The sequence below is a fragment of the Chenopodium album genome, chromosome 22, assembly GCF_948465745.1.
Source record: "Chenopodium album chromosome 22, dcCheAlbu1.1, whole genome shotgun sequence".
Classification (NCBI taxonomy): domain Eukaryota; kingdom Viridiplantae; phylum Streptophyta; class Magnoliopsida; order Caryophyllales; family Amaranthaceae; genus Chenopodium; species Chenopodium album.
The window spans coordinates 5,067,368-5,085,334 of NC_137855.1; the positions used below are offsets into that span (position 1 = coordinate 5,067,368).

Below are 17,967 nucleotides of genomic sequence, written 5' to 3' on the forward strand. Positions count from 1 at the left end.
AGAAACCTGCACCTTAATCAGTAGTTCAGTACTCACTGAAATGAGCTTGTGGAGTTGATCAAGGAAACTCCTCAAAGTAACAAAATTCCAGCATTCACTATCTTTTTCGAAGCCCCATGATAGGCTTTTTGACACTTCACATCCGGCCTCTTAGCTGGTAAATCAGGCACCTACAGTTCTTCTTTTAGCATCATAGTGCTTCCTTAATAGAGTAGGTCTTTTCTTGTTATCTAAGTGCACACAACACAGACCAACCTTGAGCATCCTTTCCATGTCTTCCTTAATATACTGCCCCATCATCCTCCAATCAACGGCCTCAATCAGCTTACCCTTCTCCCACAGGTTCCATATCCAATCAATGAGAAAACCTTGTTTGTTCTCGATTGGCCTTCTTCTTGTCACCACGCACCTCCAAAACCTTGACTTCAAACTTAATAGTAGGAACACCAAAGTGAAGATACTCTGGGGCTAAGTACCCCCATTGTCCCAACTGGAATAGTCGGTTCCCTCAATCTAGAATCCCGGTCATAGACCTCAACCAATCCAATATCACCAAGTTTAGGTTTAAACTTTAAAATCCGAATTAAGCATCACATTAGAATTCTTAAAATCCCTATGAATGATTTGCCTGTTGCATTCTTCATGCAAGTATGTAAGACCAGAAGTTATACCGAGAACAATGTTCAGCCTTTGTTCAAAAGTAAGCACGTGAAAAGCAATCTGTATGCAGATTCTGATCAAGGTTACCATAGGCAGAAATTCATACACAAGGATAAGTTCATTTTTTTCAATCTTCGAGTCATAGCAGCACATTCATTGGTGAAGGATCTAATGAGATTAAATTACCATCACTAGCATTATTGAATCTTTTAACTACTTGTTCATGGAAAAGAATTCCCTTATGAACACTTGCTGATGCTACTATGATCCTACTCTTGCTGAAACCATCAGTAGCCAATTTGATCCAATGAAGCCATGATGGTGATTTCTTGTGGTTCCAAAAAAAAATAAAAAAATAAAAAAATAAAAAAAATAAAAATAAAAATAAAAATAAAAATAAGAATGTGGCAAATTAATTTATTGTTCACATTAATATTGTATTGCAAGCATTAATTAGTCATCATTAAGTCTGAAATTATGCTACGTGTTCAACTTTTTCTATGCGTTTATGGAGGCAGCTAAGAATCCTAAGATACATTAGACACTTTCAATGGATACTCTATGGTGGCATAATGAGGCGTACTACAAATTAATTCCATATCTTTTTCAGTTTTATAAGCCTACTTCTGTGAAAATTAATGGAGTGCCAAGTATTACTCATCATAGTATTACTTTGGGAATGAATAAGAACAAACAAGTTTCCACACTTCAGTAACCTAAAGGGAGAGATCGCTTATATATCAAAGTCAGTTATTCATCAAATGTATTATTTAGAAAATTAATAGTTAAAAATTGAAAAGCAATAATTAGATGCCTCAAACATGACATACAATACAAGAATTACATTTATACACTACTAAACTAGCGACAAGCCGACAAGGCAGAATTAAAACTGAAATCTGTGTGAAAAAAGGGAGAGACCCTGCCGAAAATCTCAAGGCTTCCATAATTTCATGCTGCAGTCTTCACCATAGGTAGCCACAAGATTTATGTGAGGGTGGTGTGTCACCCCGATTACATCTTTCTCATGCACCTGCCACGATAAAAATCAAACGATAATCAAACCAGAAGTTATGATTAACCAGAATGTATATATATTTATGACAAACCACTAAGTTACCTTCATCAGATGTTCTAATTTACCAGACTGTTGGCTGAAACAATACAAATTTCTGCCAAACAGAAAGAATGTTAACAGGTGTTATTGGAGGGTTTCAATTACAAAAGGAAGCTATAATTGAAGAATATCGTTGGTAGAATACCTGTCTTCACCAACACAGTAAATCCACTCCCCTTTTGGTGATACACAGGCCGCAGAAAAGTCTCCACCTTCTCTCTTACCAGAAGAGAAACTCTTCACAACCTGCATCAAGTATTTTGAGTCAGAAAATGCTGCTAAAAGTGCCATGAAATGTTGAACCAGAAACAATTTTCAGCCTGATTATCTCAATAACATTGTTGGCTCAGATGCAGTATATTACAAGATTTACAGCAGAGTAAGTGAATACAGCTTGCCACTACCAAATGTAGCAAATGGATGAACCACTCATCAATTCTTACTATAATTTCATGAAAAATGAGAGGAGATTTGAATCTATCTATGCAACTTAGCAAGTTCTCAAATTCAACTAAAGAAATGGTTCAAGGTATTTCAAGGGAATATTCAATTTGTTTCGTATACTATCAAATTCACTCATTGAGTATACACAGAATTAGAGTCATGCGCTATTTGATAAATCAGTTAACAGATCTCGTTGAGTGCTAAATTAAACTACCATGTGCAAGAGCATACCTGTCCTTGGAGTGTCATGATATATATGGACGAGGTCTTGTTGCAAACAACAATGTGATCCATATTTTTGGGAAATAAATGAACAGAATTTACAGAAGCATCTCCACCCTGGATTATAGAAAGGTAATGGTTGTAACACAACACAGCTTCCATTGATCAAGTATAATATAAGAAGGAACAAACAACAAAGCATCAAAGATTACCCTTAAAGGCGGTGGTGGTTTAAAAGTCTGTAGACACTCAGTTGTCTTGACATCCCAAACCTGTTCCATAAGATTACAAAAAGAAATATGAAATATTAGAAAGGAAAAATAAAAGAACTTAGAGCCAGGTAGATGCCTATAAGTATTTAATCACTTGGACAATTCACCTTGATTGTGCAATCGCTAGATGCTGTGATCACACGGCTACCGTCATTTGTAAATATTGCATGATTCACATAAGAGGTATGCCCACGAAATTCCTTCAACAATTTCCCAGACTTCAAACCATGAACCCTGAGTTCAATCAATATCACTTTTTAGTGAATATAAATGCTGTGAGACCAATGTGGAGAGCCCATCAAATTAAGCCAGACAATGGAAATTGATTATGCAACGCTAAGAAGCAAGATAAATAAATTTTAAAAAGAAAAAGAAAAGAAGAAGAAATGACTGACTGAAACATTTAGAGTCAAATATACGAGAAACTGTAGAGAACAAAGAATACAGCACAGAACATTAGCTTCTTTTTTTCTTTCTTAATTTTTATTAATTATTATTATTACTATTTGAAATCACACAGAACATTCGCTAACTGTCGATTACCAAATTGTCAGCACTACCTAAAACATTTTTGAATCATAAAACTCGTAAGTCAATCAGGAGATCCAAACCTGGCAGTGCTGTCAAAAGATGTACTCAATATCTGACTTCCATCTCGAGAAAAGCAAAGACTTGTAATTCCCATAGAATGAGCACGTTCAAGGCGTCGCAAACACTGACCGGTTCTAATACGCCAAACCTGCAGACAGGTACAAGGTCCAGCAACAATTTATCAGCAGTCTTTCATTCCATGAATAAGAAGCTAATTAAGGTCAATATAGACACATTTCTATGCTATAAACCAACATCAGAAGCTATACACAGCATAATTATAGTTGTTGAAACATTACAATAGAGAATTAGAGATTAACCAGGACAAAATGCTAAGTATAAGGACATATCATTCTTAAAGACTAATGTCCCTCCAATTTAACTACAGTATGACACAGGCTCTTCACTGTTCCAGAAAATATAAATAAGTCCTTACTTTGATCTTTCCATCTTGAGAACCGGACGCAAGCATCTCTGAATCTCTACTAAAATCAGCACAAAGGACTGCTTCCTCATGCATCATAAATGTCTCCTGTTAAAATACAAATCAAGTTTATAAATAGAAAATTTAACCCAACAACAAAAAAGAATTCAATGAATAGATTTTACTCAATAAAGCTCAACACAGTTGCCCTAGCAGAAATTATAAGGATTTCTGAAAGAAATTTTTTAATTTTTACAGAACAATGCAAAATCATCTAGAATAGGGGGGTTTTTGTACCATTAATTTGAAACATATCAACAGTGGAAGGGGACAAGCATTTTTCAAGGGGTTAACTGCTATCTTCTCGACATTTGGAGCAGTAAGAAAAACAAGTAGAGTTTAACCACTGTGGCGGTGGCTAATTAATAGCTATACAACATACATCTAGAAATAGTCTTCTCAAAACTGCAATACTCCAGGATTACAACACAAATGACATCCAGCTCAAATTGAATTCAGTTACAAACTCAATCAAACGACGAGGAACTTACATCAGCCTGGTACTGAAGATCTTTCTTGAGCTTCCCACTAACATGGTCCCATACCTGATCATGTAAATCTAAGAATATATTTCAAAATGAAATGTAGATACAAAGATCCAGATATACATACATACTATAATATACCTCAATAAATCCATCAACAGAGCAAGAAACAAGAAATTGCCCATCAGGTGAAAACCGAGCACATTCTGGATGACTTTTCTTCCCAAACTGCATAATAGAATTCAATAAGTGAATGATGGAAATGAACCTCAAACAGTAAATAACTTCAAAATTACCCATGGAAGTCATCCTATATCCTATAGAAAGTTGCGGAAGTCTCAAACTGCATGAATCTCATCTTTATAATTTTCCTCAGTAGGCTATCTCTCAGATTTCTTTCACATGAATGCGGCACAGGAGATTATGTAGCATATATGACACAAAATTACACTAGTAAGAGAGGGAAACGAGAGACATTGTAGTACTAATGCCCCAAACGGGGCAAGATAGTCCTCAACAACGTGAAATTCTGATAGAATAATAACAATAGCAGATACGAGCAATCTGTACAGAAACTTCAATTGGCTTAATGTTCTTAGGATTCCACTGCTCCACATCATATCATGTCCACTACAGTCTCATTCTTATGTACTATTTTCCCTACTACTTCAATTTGCAATCCTGGTGCCAATAATTAAAAGAAAAAAAAGGGGGAAATACATGGAACCCAAAACTCACTCCAACTATAAAATTAAAATTACACAGCAATGAACATACAGTTCACTAAGTACACCATGTCAAGCACAGAGTCAATATCATTTGCAAATTTGTTAGCATAGTATAAACATATTTTGTTATATATGATTGAAAACCAATTCTACCTTGATAGTATGTGTAAGTGTCGTAGGATACATATCCTCAACATCTTGTTTCATTGCAGCAGTTCCACGGAATAAATCAAACTGTGTTCCGGGAGGAAGCAAACCTGAGAATGGAAAAAGTAGTTCAAAAAGTACTTTATAGAAGCATAACATTTTTCAACCAGTGGGAACTAAAGAAATAAATCCAGCAGTGTGACAACCAAGGAACATATTCAAGAAATGCCAAAATCAACTTCTAAAATTAGAGAGATCTTACTACTTTACTAGTACTCTAATTCTAGTCAAAGCGTTTATTTCACGGTGGGCTAAGATGTGCAGACAGTTCAGCAAAGGCACCAATTCAATGAGGAAATACAGTTTAAAGGCTACAACCATCCATTACTAATGAAAAGCTCTGGCCTTGGGGAAAGCATTTACCGTATGTTTGTCACAAGCTCAAATCAAACATTTATAAAACATAAACTAAATTAATTCAATGCACAAAAATTCCTTATAATGTTCAGCATTTCTACAACTTTATATTTGAAATTATACTTTAGAAATTCAGTGACTAGTTCTAATATCCCTGTTCAGGAAATGGATATCATATACTTCCTCTATAAGATTAACAATGCAAATAGCAAATAAGACTGAAAAGTAAATATGATGTCAATTTCTCTTTTCATTCAAAACATGCACCCAAAAACAAATCTCAAGTTTCTCTTCCATAACATAAGATATAGAGTTCTAACGAACCTTGGTGCTGTTGCCACTTCAAAGCTTGCCCAATCAAAGCCATCAATCGTGATGGTGGAACAACAGAAACTTCTGAAGAAAGAGCTGAAACAAAAGGGTGAAAGAAAAGGACAAGATATCAAGATTAACAAGTAATACAAAAGCCAAAGGTAGTTTAATAGGAGTTGCAATTGTGCGAACAAAGAATTTGAAGCAATAAGGCTCGTAACGCATCTCATTGGTAGTTTGGAGTTTTAGAAAAAAGTAACTGAAAAGGCAAAGTACCATTATACATAATAATGATAAATCTTTTAAATGGGGAGAGAGTGCAATATTCATAGAGGTTCAGCAGACCATCTCACCAAAATTCAATCTATAGTTTATCTTTCTTCCACTTATTTAAATGAATTATAATAGAAACTTTAATCATAATTGTTTAAATTAAAATTAAAACAAAACAAAACAAAAAAAAAAAAAAAAAAAAAAAAAAAAAAAAAAAAAACAATAATAGACATTCAAACCATACAGCATGAAATATTAGAGCAATGAAAAGAAGAAAAGTAAACCTTGTGCAATTTGAGCACGTCGTCTTTCTTTAGTTGAATCTTGATAAGCCTGTCAAAAAAAGCCACTGATAAGCTAGATACAGCTCCATGAATGCTGACTGAAACTTTTGCAATTTCAATTGCAGGAGTGTATAGAACATCAATATTGCAAATATTACAACCGTTAACAAATTATGGAATTAGGATCCTAAAGGAAATACTTAGTACACAAATATTTGTTCAACATGCAGAGTTCATATCTCATACATAATACTAGATGAGACACCCAAAAAATTAACCTCAAAAGGATTTTTAATTGAACCAAAAAAGAGGATGGGATTTATGCCAAATTATACTATATCACAGCAAGATAACTCCAGCCGAACCACCCCAATCCAACCTACGTAATACTAGATGAGACCAAAAAATAAGCCTCCAAAGTTTTTTTAGTTAAACCAAAAAAGAGGATGGAATTTATGCCAAACCATACTATACATCACTGAACCAGTTGAACAGTCAAACGACCCCCCCCCCCCCGCCACACAACAACAACAACAACAAAAACCTACTGAATTGAGCTACCCAGAAAACCCTATAAATCTCAAAGGTTGCAGGTTGCATATCTGGCCTACAAATACAATAGAAAGTTAGAAACAAAGATATAAAACATCTAATTCCCCAAGCACAACACACTAACACACAACACCAGACAAAATGCAGTTTTCAATGTCACAAAATCAACAATACTTCATCAATTTCACCATTGTCTACACAAAGGACTCAACCTCCTTCGGGACCTCAAACAAACAAAGGATAAGGAGGAAAAAAATATGGAACTTCTGCAATATTTACAAGAAGGAACTATTTACCAGAAATTCCTCAAAAATGCAAAGATTATATCCAAAAGCCTCTAAAAATACCAAACAAATATGGAAGCTCATTATACTTGCAATCAGGCAAATTATTCCAATATGGAAACTTCAAAAGGTGAACATTGATCTCTTTATCCGGGAAGAACAAAATAGGAGCATTATGACTAGTATAGTCGCTTAGATGCAAAGAAGATAGGGGGAAAGAAAACAGGGAGCACTAGCTCCCTACCCTAGACTCCTGTCAGCTCAGAACTGTTCTTACTAAATTACTTTCCTACCACACGTACAAATAAATTAGATACATGAAAAAAAAAAATCCACTAACTAGTGTAGAAAGTAAGCACAAATCTACAAGGCATCTCAATATATCATTGTAACTCCATCTTTTCCTTATGACCACTTGATTCTTTAAGTAGCCATGATCCAAGAGGAAACATCCATAAAATTTTTCTTAAAAAGTGTGGTGTTCTTCTATGTATACACCCAAAATCCTATTATGTATTCCAAGTCATAAAGTAGACTCTCTTCTTTTAAAACACAGTCAACTAAAGAAATCCCACAAGTATCCAATAAATTAGCAACATCCCAACAATACTAGAAAGGTAAAGGCAGCATAAAAGGGATGTTAGAAAGATAGTTGAGTCACAACTAGAAATAGCAGTAAAATCTCCATTAAGGGCCATCGGTTTCACAAAGAAAAAAATTGGGGAGTACCCCTTGAAATACACTGAGATAGAGATTAGACATCTAAACTCCCCACATCACACAGCAAGATAGGCCAATGCATCATAGAGAGGTGACTTCAAATAAACCAAGCAGACTAAACTTAAGACAATTCTAAGCCTTGAAACCACCTTAATTGCTTGCAATACACCTATATCAATTTTTACTCAATGAAGACCATCATAGAGTACAATAATAAAATCAACTACAAATTATGATAGACAAAGACAGCTCCCTCAACCTAAACCTTAGAAAGTTAACAAAATCCTAAAGAAAATTGAGGGAGAGTTCTATATTGACAAGTCTAAGTAATCTAAATTTATTTGGACTTGTCTGGACTAACTGGAGCTTTTCCAAACTCATAAGTATATATTAGAGCTTACTGTAGTTGTGATAGAACTTGAATAGCCTTTAATGTAACTTATCAGTAATAAGTTTCCCAAAAACTTTTTGCCGTAGGTGAAAAGAGCGTAGCCTCAAGGTTTAAATGCCAGTGTGAAAGAGAATAGGGGTAAACAGGTCTAACAAACCATTTCCAACAGCGCTAATTCACTAATATCCACGAAATGCCAATAACAAATAATTCCTATTTCCCACTTCTTCCACACTCCAAGCCTTAATCACCATAACTGACCAACTCAACCTATCATAAAATTCACCTTAATGATAATATCCTTCAAAACCCAACATTGTCTAGAACCACAAAGCACCTCAACAGACATAGGAGTTGTGTTCAAAATCAGCTTCACTCCAACAAAAGAAAATCCGGCAACTAAAGTTGTAAAAAAAAAAAAAGAACACTGCCAAGCCTGTCAGAAACAGCCTTAGGTGAAGATTATGAATACGATAGAGGATACTAGAAACAGCCCCCCGCACCCCCACCCCCCACCCCCCCCCCCCCCCCCAGAAAAAAGAGGGTAACAAAAGTCCAGCTCCTAGTCACCAACCACCCATTTTAGGAAAACCTATAGGGTACTAGAAAATGGAAAGTAATCTTAAGGAAGTGAGCCCAAGTGCCCAACAAAACCAAGAATTATAATACTCTTCATGCTATAAGAAATGCAAGCATCATCAACATAGGACATGTTTGACTGTTAGTAGTTAGTAGAATATATTAATGAGTTTGATTAACACATAAAATAGAGAAGTATTCAGTAAACTACAAAATGTATATTAACATTGGTCGATTTGGTTTGTAGAGAAGCACATAAGGGAATAAAGTACAATTTGCTTTAAAGTTCAAACAGTAACATACAATAATAAATGATATTCAAAGGAGAAAATGTGCACTTTAACTTGTAAGCAAATCTACTCTTCAACATGTTCTTTCCATAAGCATACTATTATTATCCCTTTTGACGGGATTGCATCATCATATTGTAAAAGAGATGGTGTACTTCATAATGACCAATGACACCCTCCACTTATCCTTCCCTCTCACAAAGTAACCCACTCCAAAATTTTCTTACTCATACTCCTCAACTCTTCAGCTCTTTTTACGACAATTCATACAGCTCCTGAACTAACAACCCATTGCTTCTAACCTAATATCTTTTCATAAAACACTGGCATCATCAAAATCCTTCTTATTCTAGTTACAAAGATCTTAAATTCTTGAAATTCTTCTTAGGCTCTTTATATTCTTAATAACAGCCAAGTAGTCGTCATCTGCTAGGCTCAAAATTAACCAGTTAAGCCACACACAGAATTTAACTCAATGTCGATCAATCCCAAGATCAGACCTTCATTGTATGAACTTTTCCAAGAGGTTCCATCCTACACTATTCCCTTGGTCATTAACCAGTAGCAAGCCTCAAACGCCACCGTTCCTTTCCTCCCTGCCCCACCCCTGCACATAAGTCTTTATCTACAAAAATAGGACTATTCTCATTTCTCAACTCTCACCAATAAACCCAATAGTAATCTCATTCTCACCAGCTGTCATAAATTGTTCAACAATCTAAATAAATAACAACATAAGACGATTTAGAGTGAAAGCAAGTACCTCATGAGGATCAAAATAGGTCCGAACAAGAAGATGCTCCAACCGCAAGTACCTCTCTGGGTGCTCTTGCTTCATCACACCCATCACTTGGGTCTGCCTCAAAATTGCTCGGGCAGTGTCCAATTCTCGAAGCTCGATCATTTCGAGAACAATCTACCCAAACCCCAACAACAAATCATCAAAATCATATCTTACAAACCCCCCAAAAAAAAGCTATTAATTGAAAATACAAACACACCTGCTCGTACAAATCCTCCAATTTCTTCCTAGGAAGCTTAAGTTGAGAAACTTGAGGCAAAACAGCATCCCACCTCCCACTATTAACATCTGCAATGAATGTTTCATGGCTATCTACAGTGTTCAAAGACACCTGACATTCGCTTTGTAGTGTTTGAAACGTTTGATTTAACGAATTTTCTTTGCAGAATTGAAGAACTATCTTAATCACACTGCAATTTTTACAAATTCAAAGATTAAAGATTGAAACTTTACATCTAAATTATATAATTAAAAAGAATAGCAATGAAATTAACGTGCATTTTTCTGCAAATTTTATTAGAATTTGAAAACAACAAAATAATATGGTTAAAGAATAGTAAAGCTTACTCTCGAGCTTCAATTTCAAGAGTAGACATTGTTGCAAATCAAAAGCTTTGAAGAAGATTAACCAAAAAAAAAAATTGAAGAGAGAGAAAGAGTGAGATTTAATGTTAGGGTTTTAGAGTGATTTAATTTTTGTTTTACGTATTTTCTGAAAGATTATTTTTTTTTCTGGAGAAAGAAGATGAACGATGAAGAGATAGAACGATGGGCTAATGCTCAAGCCCAGTCCAATCGAGGAAATAGAGCAACTCTTTTTTTTTTTTTTTTTTGGAGTGTTGAAGGAGCAAGTATTGCACTTTGGCACTTTGCACATGTAGAATGAAGTTGATTAGTCGGGTTTGAGTCGAGTCAAATTTGACTAAGGAAACTTTCGCTAATGGTACAGGTTAGGTCATAAACTCATGGTCAAGTGAAAAGATTGTAGATTTGGGATTAAGTCCGGTGGTTAATAACAAGTCTATTGTCAATTAGTTTATTATGGAATGATAAAACCCATTGCATTAGAAAGATTTGGGTCTCAATGTCTCATTAATCCCAACATGTGAACGTATTATTAGAGCTTTCAAATGGCAGGATATCATGTTAAGTTTGTATTTGTGTCGATAAATGAATGTGTCACAATTCCTAGATACTACTAATCCAACCCAGTTATTAGATGAGTCGGAACTTGAAACCCTTTACACTAACTTACATTTTAAATTAACAATTAGGTATGTCAACTAGCTTAAGTAGTTTAATTGGTTGTATCAATTCATCTTACTTGCTAGTAAGTATATTTAAATTTTGAATAATCAACTTTAGATTATAGCTCATATGACCATACCTCGATATTGTATTAGTTTTGCGTAGAACATATCAACACTGACTCTACTTTAAACAATTAATCTCATATTGACCCACTTTAAAAAAAACATATCACACGCGACACGCTCTCTTTAATCTCATCAAGTATTTTTGCCAACTCTACTTATGATAGGAGATTAGGAGGTATGCAAGTTCTAGTTAAAGGGTGCAAAGGCATCACTTGCACTCTTGTATAAATTAGTAACTCGGTATAAATTTAGTTGTCGCATTACTCTAACACTATCAATATTCTAATAGGAGCCAGCAATGTTATAGATTATATCTGAGTAGTTCGAGCTAATGGTAAAACACTTTTATAAAGAGGCTTCAAGATCATTACAGCTAAGTCGATGTGTAACTGTAAACAAATATAGAACATGTTAGCAGTTTTTGCCACTCCCTATAGGCTATAGGCTACATCCTTTCACTAACGCCCCTAAATATATCATTACAATTTCTTCCTCTCTAAACAGAAGGGTAAATATACAAACAAAATTTCCTGTACAAAGACAAGAAGAAACTATTCCTACAGAAAAAACACTACATCGTTCCCCATTTACATGAGAGTCATCTTTCGCCAAACATCGTCTCTAAAAGAGCAGCTTCCTCTTCCTGCATCACAACACCAGCTTTTAATGTTTGACATATTTTTCATAATACTGTCATTTTCACAAATTCGCAAGGATAATGAAAATTGTTTACATACCACTAATGCATTAAATTCTGTCTCTTCGTCTATTGCACTTACAACGGCAGGGTCATCCAATATATCCTGATATACAGAAACACGAATGAAGGATGAGAAACGTCTATCCCCATTACTCATGCATTTTTCTAGAAGCAATTTCAATTCCAATATCATGCCTCTTCTAAGATGGTTTAGCATGCAAAACACAACATGTGTAAACACGTGCTTCAACAGTCATACACAGACCAGAGCAGCCTCCATTGTAAAACCCAAGCACCCGTATCACCAATATGCATAGGCAATCCAACGAGAATTAAACAGCTCATGGGAACGGTAACAACAAGAGACAAGACAAATAAGCCAAACATCAACACTTAGGCTGTAAAGAGGGGTTTGTCCCTACAATTCCATGGACTTGGGTGTAAGGACATGTCATGCACCAAACACACAGACACTTGTAAAAGCACTAAATAAATATCCCACGTATGTTGGTTCTCTTAAAAAAGATACTGTCATAGCCCTGATATTGGAATCATGGTTTGTTATACATTCTATCTAAGAACCAACCACAAATGTTTTAATGAAAGAACAACTTTAATACGCCCCTTTAGGATCAAAATTATCTCACGTCATACCTCAAGCTGCTTATTCAATATAGATAGAAATATCATACAGAGTTGGCAGTCCCATTAGCTTTTATTGTATAAATAATAGTTTAAAGAGAAACTTACATCATCGGCAATTCTCAACTGGCCGTTATCATCCTGTGCCAATTAAAAAAAAAAAAAAAAATTAGCTCATTCGATATGAACAGAACAGGAAGTTAACTTGACATTGACCAAATTAAGGCATATTCTCCATACATGATTCTTTATTAAATTCGTTGGCAGTTACAAATATCAAAGGAATGCTAACAAAAGACATGAGTAGAGAATGTAAAAGGAGAAATTCAATTGATGTACCTTGACAGCAACAAAAAGAAGTGGTTCTGAAGGTGTGTAAATCATATAATGGGTCCCATCCTGAAAAGACCATAATGCAAACAAGTGATGAACACATAATACAAAATAATAACGTTGCAGATAACAATACCTAAAATATCAAAGAAGTCTAGTTTGTTTCCAACCAGTAATCATAATTGATCTTGAAATTAGTATATTATTAAAACCTTACCAGATGAAAACAAGTAATCTCAACACCTTCATTTGGCACACCTTCTACATCTTGCCCATCATCTGCATGATAGATGTATCATAGACAAATTTAACCATTAACATAAAGTTTGAGGCACCCACAACTAATGTTTATGCAAATTATACAATAAATGAGAAAAAAAAATCCATATCATAAAATTTAAAATTTGTCCATCAGGAAGACATTAATCAATTTATGTGTAAAGGCACTGCAGCTATGCAACTACCTTCTCAAGGAGCCCATTACAATTGCTTGTTCATATTCATACCCATAGAGAATGATCTGGCGTAATCACTTATACAGTACACGAAGAGACACCATGTTTTACTGGCCAATTAAGACAGTTTAGGATCAAATAAAGATCTTGAAGCCCAGAAGGTCAATCATTAAGGAAACTTTGGATTAACTTTAATGATGAAAATGGAAGTATCTAACCCTAGACCGCTTTTATTTAACTCTATGACACAGAATGGGAAAGAGGACAGCTTTGAAAAAATCAGCTTTGTAGCACACTGCTTCTTGAGCTTAAAATTGGATTGTCCTAAGCCTACAACACATGTACAGATGTACCCACTACTGGGTCCAATAACAAATGATTGCTAATTTAAGGTACATGGAAACTTGAGCCAAACCTGGATCATCTCTAAAACAGATAATAGATCCCTACACCAGAGTGCAAAATAAACCAAGCTCATAAGCTAAAGATAAACTAGCTATCTTAAAACATTTTCAACTGAGCAAGTCAAGCTGGGATATCCTCTCTTCACCCCCTTCCCTAGGAGAAAAAAAAAAGGATTTAAATATAGAAAAAAAAGGGCTACCCCCTCTCCTATTTTCATAGATCACACTAACTAAAACGTTAACTACTAAGTGCCTAAAAATTTACTATACACATGAGAGATTGAGGCTCACTGTACCTTGAAACAAGACCATGCTAGTTTCAAAGCCAATGAATTAGAAGAAAGAATATTAAGTTGAGTAAAAGAAGAAGGGGCCAGTAAGCGCAATACCTGATCGGAAGTCAAATATACTTTCTTCTGAGTAGCAAAATCCTCCACGCGCTGTATAGCAAAACCTGTTTGCAAACAATAGAAGACATGAATAATCCCAAGGGAACTGATGATACGCATAAACAGACAAGAAGGATGGTTTCTTTCTGCCAGCGAACAAAATGCTCATTTCTTAAATCTTACCCACTATGTACCAAATGCATATGTATTTTAGCAAGTGCATAAGCAGCATTTGGAAGGATAGCTTCAACTTCATCATCATTAACCTGTAAATAAGAGGTGCTGCAAATTTAGATACGTTTTGTTTTTCCTGACTAGACAAAAGATGGTGATATTAGACCATGACATTAAAACACTAAACAAAGAAACTAAATTTTAAATAGAGTTAAGCATCGACACGTGAAAAGCAAAGACAGATAACAAGAACATTTTCACAAAGATCAAGTACCACAAATTCTGCTGCACAATGCCACCAAATAAGCAAAGCTACTATTTCAGTAACTATAGACGCAAAGAAATTGAAACCAAGGTGCATAGAAACCTGACAGAGCTAAACTCTAGGTGCACTATGTGTATCAAAGCCAAACTGATTACTTATCACTAATAAAAAAAAGGCTACATAGTGACATTGGTCAGAGAGCAGAAAAAAAGTAGGAAGTGCAGAAAAGGTTGTAATACTGAAGCCATATCCTAGAGTAAAAGCATAAGATGGTCAGATGGAGCAACAATGCCTAACAGACTAACGATAAACATGACAAAATTGGTTAGGGTTAACTACAAGAAACAGAAGGGTGAAAAGGGTCAGGCTTAAAAAATTCCTAAGCAAATTCTAAAAGACAGAAGGATAGGATTTGGACACACTAAATGCCCCTCACAAAGAGTATCAATTAAAAGAATACTCCCTTTAAAAGACAGCCATGAGATGAGTAAGAAAAGACATTCTTTCTAAATTAGACTTCTATCTGCTTCCTCCTTACTCGTGAAGCACAAGATGACCAGTTATCTTCATCAAAACTATGGTATTCCATGTAGTAGAATCCATCTACTATAGATTGCTAGAATTCACCATATGGTCAAACAGTTCCAAAAAGTCAAAGCATAATGAATAAATGAAAACTAATAGGATAGTGGGAAGCAGAAACATACAGCTGACCATCCATCAATATTTGTGCTCTTCAAAATCTGAACAGGCCTGCCAGTTAAAAACATTCATATAAATGACATACTGAGTTGGCAAAGATGACATAGTGAATAACTAAAATATATAATATCAAACAAAACATACGTATCAACTGGGCACAGCAGCAGACAATCATCCCCTTTAGAATTGGTAAAATTTCTCCGTATCATGCATTCCAATGGAAGGTTATTGGTTGGATCAACCTGTGCACATAAACCATTAGTTACAGATAAATATGTTTCTCGCTGTAAGGAGGTCATTGCCTGAAACTACAAACCTGCCATCAAATCATACCTAGCAATCATCAGTTTCATCACAACTACTCACAAGCTCAAGCTACTGACCACAGGTCACAACATAGGATAAGGAGTTCCCAATTAAAAGGCAATGAAGAAATAAACTCCAAGCCATACAAAGATTTTCATACAAGTTTACAATCACGATATTCCACAAATTTGCAAGCCCAATGAGCTATATTCAATCAATCTCAACTATACAAAACTTCTATTCATCAATCAACCCACCAAACAACCAACACTATATATCAATCAATCCATCCAACAACCAACCATTTTCTTATCAATCAATCCAAGATACATTATGAATCCATGAACGAAATCTATCACCAAATTCTACCCTCAATTCCCCACATGTTTCAACTTTCGAAAGCAAAACCTCAGAACATACAAAATATATATGATTCTACAACAACCTTTAAACTCAAACCCCCCATAATAATAAACCCATTTGCACTAACAAGCTACTTTAATCATCAGACCATAATCACATATATAAATATATTCATTTCCATCACCGCCATTTATTACCACCTACTATACGAGCCAAAATAGTATTAATTCACAAAATTGAAAAAGCAGAATGACAAGCAAAATTGAACAAATTAAACACAAATATCACTAACATCAAAATAAAATTAAACAAGAAAAATAATGAAAGGGTTGAAAGAACACTCAACAATAGTGGCAATTCGCCTCGGGGCAACCATAAGAACACGGCCTTGATCATCAATCACAAACCCAGCAGGTGGTTTAGGCAAAGGAAGAGGAATATAAACATCAGAACGCTTTGAATTTCCACCATTTTCACTTTCTTCTTCATCCAAAACATCAAAATCATCCGAGCTCAAATCTTTAGAAACAGGAGGAGGAGGACCCTTCTTCTTTCTTTTCTTGGAAGATTTAACTGATGACCCACTTTGCTGTTTTGCTGCTAAACAAACAATGGGTTGCAGTAATTTCTGGGGATTTGATGAAAAGGGTTTAAGGCTAGAAATGCAAATTGAGGAGAGAGAAAGTGGGAGGGTTTTATGGGGTTGAGAAAATGGGGTTTTAGGGATTGATAATTGGGATGTTGAAGAAATGGATAAGGCCATTGTTGCTTCCTCTTATTTCTGCAGAAATGATGAAAATTGGGTTTTTCCTGTGGTTTTGCCGATATTTTTTTCCTATTTTTCCTATTTTTTTGGCGGAACTTGAAGAAGAGACGATTTAGGAGAAATCTCAACTTGGACCCCTAAAGATTTTTCATTTCAAAGGGTTTCAACTCACTTCACTCCTAGTTTTGTCACACTATTTTGTACTCGTACACAGTGGTGTGTATTGTAATATGACATTTTGATTTGCAATCATTTATACTCATAAAGTGGTAATCAAGCAAAATTTGGTGGAGTTGGTGGGGAACTCACCTTGTGACTTTAAGGTCATGAGTTTGAGGCCACCAACTACAAAATGCTTGGGAGTAGGGGGATTCCCTAACCTCCCCCTCTACTCTCAAGCGGTGACCTGCGGAGCTGGGCTGGCTAAACTTGTGAGAGGTGCCAGCTCAAAAGGAGCCTTTTTCTTACCTTAAAAATATAATAATAATTTATTCTCATATGAAGTATTTCGTAAACACTCAATATTGTTGATTCATATAACATATTTTAATACGTTTTTTTAGGTGTATATCTTTGCTCTCAAATTTGACTTCCTCTTACTAAACTTGATATATTTTTTTTCCTCTACCTTCCATATTGTTTTCTTCCATGGATTTTTAGCTTGCTTTGTCTCTTTGTTTAACCAATTAGTGGGGTAATAAAACAACTTAGATTTTTGGTTGCACCCTTACTTTAAAAAAGAAAAAGGCATACATGTAAAGACAGATCCTCAATAGAATAGAAGAGGGGGGGGGGGGGTGGAGCTTTTACTGTTTTTTTTTTTTTTTTTTTTTTTTTGTTATGAGTAGTTTTAGAAAAATTAACTGATTACCGATAACAGTACATGAAATGGTATCATGGATATAAAATTTTGCTAATTTTGCAACAGATTCACTCTACCGATTCCATATGTTACTGCTACATGCCTACATTGAAGATAACGCCACCTGGTGAAGTAAGAACCTTGGAGAAAAGCATTTAGTATTAGGATGAGGCAAA

At 35.1% G+C, this 17,967-nt stretch overlaps 2 protein-coding genes across 2 annotated transcripts; both read right to left on the bottom strand.

Annotated features, from left to right (window-relative positions):
• Positions 1-1,371: 1,371 nt before the first annotated feature.
• Positions 1,372-10,799, bottom strand: LOC145604925 (suppressor of mec-8 and unc-52 protein homolog 1-like). Its single transcript, XM_081660911.1, has 16 exons — positions 10,622-10,799; positions 10,254-10,464; positions 10,016-10,168; positions 6,437-6,485; positions 5,892-5,975; positions 5,157-5,260; positions 4,417-4,503; positions 4,282-4,335; positions 3,743-3,838; positions 3,327-3,454; positions 2,823-2,949; positions 2,656-2,715; positions 2,453-2,560; positions 1,923-2,023; positions 1,781-1,832; positions 1,372-1,693 (listed from the first exon to the last, which is right to left on the bottom strand). Exons 1-16 carry the CDS (start codon positions 10,648-10,650, stop codon positions 1,595-1,597), a joined length of 1,542 nt encoding a protein of 513 aa, XP_081517037.1. The 5' UTR covers positions 10,651-10,799; the 3' UTR covers positions 1,372-1,594.
• A 953-nt stretch (positions 10,800-11,752) lies between these two features.
• On the bottom strand, positions 11,753-17,083 carry LOC145605619 (uncharacterized). Its single transcript, XM_081661690.1, has 10 exons — positions 16,510-17,083; positions 15,639-15,736; positions 15,500-15,545; positions 14,537-14,619; positions 14,354-14,418; positions 13,323-13,384; positions 13,112-13,171; positions 12,881-12,913; positions 12,168-12,233; positions 11,753-12,073 (listed from the first exon to the last, which is right to left on the bottom strand). Exons 1-10 carry the CDS (start codon positions 16,924-16,926, stop codon positions 12,029-12,031), a joined length of 975 nt encoding a protein of 324 aa, XP_081517816.1. The 5' UTR covers positions 16,927-17,083; the 3' UTR covers positions 11,753-12,028.
• Between the last annotated feature and the right edge of the window lie 884 nt (positions 17,084-17,967).